Raw genomic sequence first — 5,082 nt, forward strand, 5'->3', positions numbered from 1 at the left:
TCTTTCTCCTCCAGAAACCCACGGACGAGCTGAAGTTGTGTCCTGGGTGCAGCAAGATGCTGCGCTGACGGGTGAGTGAGGTTATGTTTCCGACCTCCGCTGAGGCTCTGTGTCGCTCATCGTCTTTCTTTTGTGTCTTTTAACCTATTCTCGTGTCTCTTCAGTGATGTCCAGGTTTGGCTTTTCATCCAGCTCCGAGGAGGACTCATCTGATCCCGGTGAGTGGCGCTGAGCTTGTCCGCAGGGAGGTTTCACGGGCGTTTCGGGGGCTTTGTGTCCCGTTGCCGGCGCACTTAATTTTGCTGAAACGGGGAGCTGCCTTTCACCGAGGCTCAGCCCTGGTGGGACCAACGGCGGGTCGCAACTCACCCAACCTTCAGCCGGGGGGAGGAGGATGGTCCAGGTCTGATCTTGGTTGAAACGAGGTCAAAGGGGATCACGCTGTAGCGTCGCACACCGCGAGTGAGAGCGCAGCTGCTCTAGCATGCAGTTACCATTGCCTCACAACACCCTGAAGAGCCTCGATAGCCGTCTGGGATTTATTTCTTCTGCTATTTCCGTGACAGATGTTTCCCTGGTGGCCCGACGCAGGGAGGAGGACAGCTGTGGCCGCTGTCAGAGGGACAAGGTGGGAGCTCCTTATCTCCGGCGTCCCTCTCCGTTGTCCCCAAGAGTCACCTCGCCCAGGGTTAGATGCCTGGGCAGCCCTGGCCCGCATGGTGGGAGAGACATACATCCACCTTGGGTCTCTGGGGACCTGCTGGGATGGGCTTGAGATGGGTTTTTTCATTTTTTCTGCCTGCTTTTTAGTTTTTCCTGCCCATTTGCTGAGCTGGTGATGGAGAACGGTGTGATGCATCTTCTCCGTCTGCTCTGCCTTTCCTTCCTTGCGCTGAATTTTGGGGATCATCTCCGTGCGCATGATACTCCCGCAAGGATGCAAACCACGAGGCTGGGCTTTGGTCCCTCTCACCTCCTTGGCTCCAAAACTACCAAGCTCTTCTCCCACGGCACCTCACAGAGCTCCTGGGACATCTCTGGTGGGTGCCAAGCTAACGCTCGTTCCTCTCTCCAGTGTCTCCCAGAAGCGACCGAGATCATTTGGGATGAGGGTGGCAAGAAAGCCTACAGGTGAGAGGTGGTGGCTCCAAATTGGGGGCGTCTCAGGGAACATGGCTGAATGCTTGGCGGGACTGAGGTAGGAGCAGCCTGCTTGAATTTATGGTGTCTACCAGGCGGCTGCTGTTATCCGAGAGCTTCTGGCCTCTCTGGGAGGCAGGTTTTAAGCGCTGCTCGTGCAGGATGTTAACTCCATCATGGGTCCAAGCTAGACCTCCCCGATCTGGCTCTCCTCTTTGCTGCGCAGAGTTTCCCTCCCTGGTGCCAGCTCGTTCCGGTGCGCCGAGACCGACCTGTGCTTCGACGTGAAGGCGGCGGTCACCCTGAGCTACGAGTACGGCTCCTGGCAGCAGCACCTGCGGGGAGGCGACGCGAAGAGATGGACCTTCGTCGGCCCGTTGTTCAACATCCGGGCGGAGCCGGCTGGCGCCGTGGGTGCCGTCTACCTGCCACACTTCGTGTGCCTCAGAGGTGGAGCGGCTTCGTGGCATCCCCCACCTCCTTCTCCGTCCTCCTCCTCCTCCAAAGCCGAGGTCCGGGAGTCCCCGCTCTGGGCTCACGGGTTAAACCTCGGTGGGAGCCTCCGGAGGCCAAAGGAGACCTCGTTTCCTCCCGGCAGGCCAAGGAGACACTTCCAAGATGCGAATTGGCCATTTCGTCAATGGGAAGCTGGTCCTGGAGACGCCGGCGAGGGTGAAGCCATTCCACGCGGTGCTGGAAAACCCCAGCTTCTCCTTTCTGGGGGTGCTTTGGAGGAAGATAGCTTCAATTCTCCATTTTCCTATCCACTCCCTTGTGCTGATCTACCACGCCACCAGGAAGGAACCTGTCACCCTCCATCTCTACTTGATCCCCGATGACCGCTCCATAAAGCAGGTGAGATCCCAGCAAGCACGTGCCGCACTGCGGAAGCGTCACCGCTCCTCCAAGGCTGGGCGGCGCCTGACGTGTCCGGATCTACATGTACGTCCGTGTTTGCTCATCTTTCTCTCCCGGTGCTGACCGTGTTTGACTTTCTGCAGGCAATCGAAGAGACAGAGAACAAGTCCATGTCCTACCGGGTGGATAAACCGCCTTTGACCAAACGTGTCAACTGCGGGAGGTCCTACGTTGTTTCTGGCTCCGCACCCATAGCCATACAACCCAAGGTAACTGGGATTTGGGGAAGAGCTGAGGCAGGTGGTACTTCACGTGGTAGAGCCGAGCGTTTTATGGGTGGAATAAGCCCAATCACGCGGCAAAGCGACGGTTCTTGTGCTGTTAGCAAGCCTCAACTCCTATATAAACGTCCTCAACATGAGCTGTGACCTCTAGAAAATGGCCTGTCTCTCCAATTCCTTCCTATGATCCCTTTAGGTTGGTAGAGTGTGATGGTTCTCCAACTTCTGTCGCTAAAAACGCCTCTGTCTCAGGTGGAAGAACCATCTCAGGTTGCTCCACAACCAAGGAGACTGGTTTCCTTCAAAATGTAGTTTATCCCACCCCAATATCAGTGTCTAAGGTTGGGGCAAGAGTTGCCGCCTGGAGCCTAAGCTATTTGTTTCCATGAAATATCCAAATTTTGGGGACATATGCTAAGACAAGGTTTCTTCTACTCTTCCATCTCATTCATACTCTTCCAGGATGAGCTTGACCACGATGGACAGTCATGGAGTTGCTTTCTTCTGCTCCTCCATTGAGTGGATGAGCTTGATCATGGCAGATGGTCATGGGGTTGGTTTCTTGTGCTCCTCCATCAAGCGGATGAGCTTGACCATGATGGATGGTCACAGGGTTGGTTTCTTCTGCTGTGCTGGCTATGAAAGAGCAGCTCCTGAGAGCAATTCCTGCCTTTCCACCAGATCCTGGACTTCCATCTCAGAGGGGCAGATAAGCAGCAGATCTTCAGTGAAATCTACCTTAGTGTCATGGTAGAGGAAGTCAAACTCAGCTTGAAAGACGAAGAGAGGGACAAGTGCATGTGGCACGCAGTGCTGCGAAGAGGTAGGTGTCTCGCGTCCTTTCCCCTCCAGCATGGTGAAGCTGTGAGATGTCCCAAGGAGGGAAGGCTGGTGCCCAAGTCTTTTCAGACAGAAGCAGAACCTTCAAAACGTCTCTTTTTCTGCTGGCTGCAGAAGAAACCGAGGGTGACGAGCTCGATCGTACGTATTTGCCGTGACGGTGTCTGAAATTAGGTTAAAGCTCCACTGCAGTGAGTTCCCAGCAAGACATACGTGTTGAACCAGGTGATGGGATCTCACCTCCCTGTCAGAGGTGCCCATCAAACATCACCCGTAGCTCCAGCAGCTCCCACGGCCAATGTGAGAGTGGTGGTGGGCCCTGATAGGGCTGTAATTAGCTTTGCTGCCACGTGATGGCACCAGCTGGCCGGGAACGGGAGCAGCCCTAGGGTGGAGGAACCCAACCTTGGTTCCTGTCCTCTTCCAGGAGACATCGCACCCAGCGGGGCGGGCGCAGATGCACCGCGCGCCAGTTGCCGGCCCCCCAGATCGCGGCGCAGCCGGCCAGGTAGGAGGCGAAGCCGTGGGAAAAGGTCACCAAGCCAAGGTCGGGAGGTGGCCTGGGAGGCTGGGTGCTCCTGCAGGACGGAGCTTCCCGTGGAAGTGCGTCTGCTCCGTCCCTGTGTCCTCCAGCACCCCGTTGACCACGCGGGGTTGGAGATCCCTCGTTGGGCCCCGCCATCGCTCACCCTCTCGTGTCTGCTCCGTCTTGCTCTCCCACAGGCTGGGCAGACAGAGGACAAATCCCAGGAGCCTCCGCGACGACGACAGGTGAGACCTTTGGGGGTGAAATGCCCGCCCTGAACCCCACCATCGACCTCGGCACGGCCCCGGGTCGGATGGGACCTTCTCACAGGCCTCCGCTTCGGGCTAGTCCGCTGAGTTCGCTTGTGGCCTCCGCAGAGAAGCACTTCCTGGATCTGCACCGAGTGGAGCTGATCAACCGCGTCGTCGAAGTGAAGGGCGTCCTGGACCTCCTGCTCGGGGATGTTCTGGACTTCGAGCAATACCAAAGGATCCTGGCGGAGAAAACGTCCCACAGCAGGATGCGCGAGCTGTTCAAGCTGATGCCGAGCTGGACTCCCTGGTGCAAGGACCGCATCTACGAGGCCCTGAAGGAGAAGCACCCACACCTCGTCGAAGATCTTGAGAAGTAACCAATGCTGCTCCTCAATACGGTCTTCCGTGGAGGAGCAAAGTCCCTCAGGCAGCTCACAAGTGACCTCACCAATGGCAGCGTCACCGCAGGATCAACGCCTTGCTGAGGACGGAAAGCACCTCTGGAGATCACCTACCCCCACCGCCTTTTTTATAGCAAGGTCACCTAGAACAGGTTGCCCAGGACCATGTGTGGTCGCATTTGGAATTTCTCCAAGAATGGAGACTCCACAACCCCCCTGGGCAACCTGGTCCAGTGTTTCCATCACCCTCACAGTAAAAAATCTTATGTTTAATGGGATTTCTTGTATTTCTGTATGTTCCCGTTGCCTCTTGTCCTGTCCCTGGCTGTCACTGAGAAGAATCTGTGTCCGTCTTCTTCACCCCCTGTCCCCATCGGGCGTTTCTAGACATTGATAAGATCCCCCTGAGTCTTCTCCCCTCCAGGCTGAACAGTCTTGGCTCTCTCAGTCTCTCCTGGTATGGGAGCAGCTCCAGGCCCTTAGTCATCTCGGTGGTTGCACTTGCTCCACTAGGTCCATGTTGTACTGGTGGACCAAGCCCTCCAGGTGTGGCCTCACCAGCGCTGAGGAGAGGGGAAGCATCTCCTCCCTCGACCTGCTGGCAACGCTGCTCCTGATGCAGCCCAGGATGCCATGGGTCTTTGTGGCCACCAGAGCACGTCGCTGGTTCACCGTCAACTTGGTGCCCACCAGGTGCTTCTCTGCAAAGCTCCTTGCAGCTCAGCCAGGTTTTGGTCCACCTCCCTGGCCTCTTATCCAGCTCGTACTTCATCCGTGCGTCT

General features: G+C 56.7%; 1 protein-coding gene across 1 annotated transcript; it reads left to right on the top strand.

Annotated features, from left to right (window-relative positions):
• Nucleotides 1–2,757: 2,757 nt before the first annotated feature.
• On the top strand, nt 2,758–4,458 carry LOC135325539 (NACHT, LRR and PYD domains-containing protein 1b allele 5-like). The gene is made up of 6 exons (XM_064503657.1): nt 2,758–2,892; nt 2,961–3,102; nt 3,189–3,260; nt 3,547–3,627; nt 3,843–3,890; nt 4,023–4,458. The coding sequence occupies exons 1-6, from the start codon at nt 2,758–2,760 to the stop codon at nt 4,274–4,276; spliced, it is 732 nt and encodes a 243-aa protein (XP_064359727.1). The 3' UTR covers nt 4,277–4,458.
• Nucleotides 4,459–5,082: the final 624 nt, after the last annotated feature.

The sequence above is a fragment of the Dromaius novaehollandiae genome, unplaced genomic scaffold, assembly GCF_036370855.1.
Source record: "Dromaius novaehollandiae isolate bDroNov1 unplaced genomic scaffold, bDroNov1.hap1 HAP1_SCAFFOLD_31, whole genome shotgun sequence".
Taxonomy (NCBI): Eukaryota; Metazoa; Chordata; class Aves; order Casuariiformes; family Dromaiidae; genus Dromaius; species Dromaius novaehollandiae.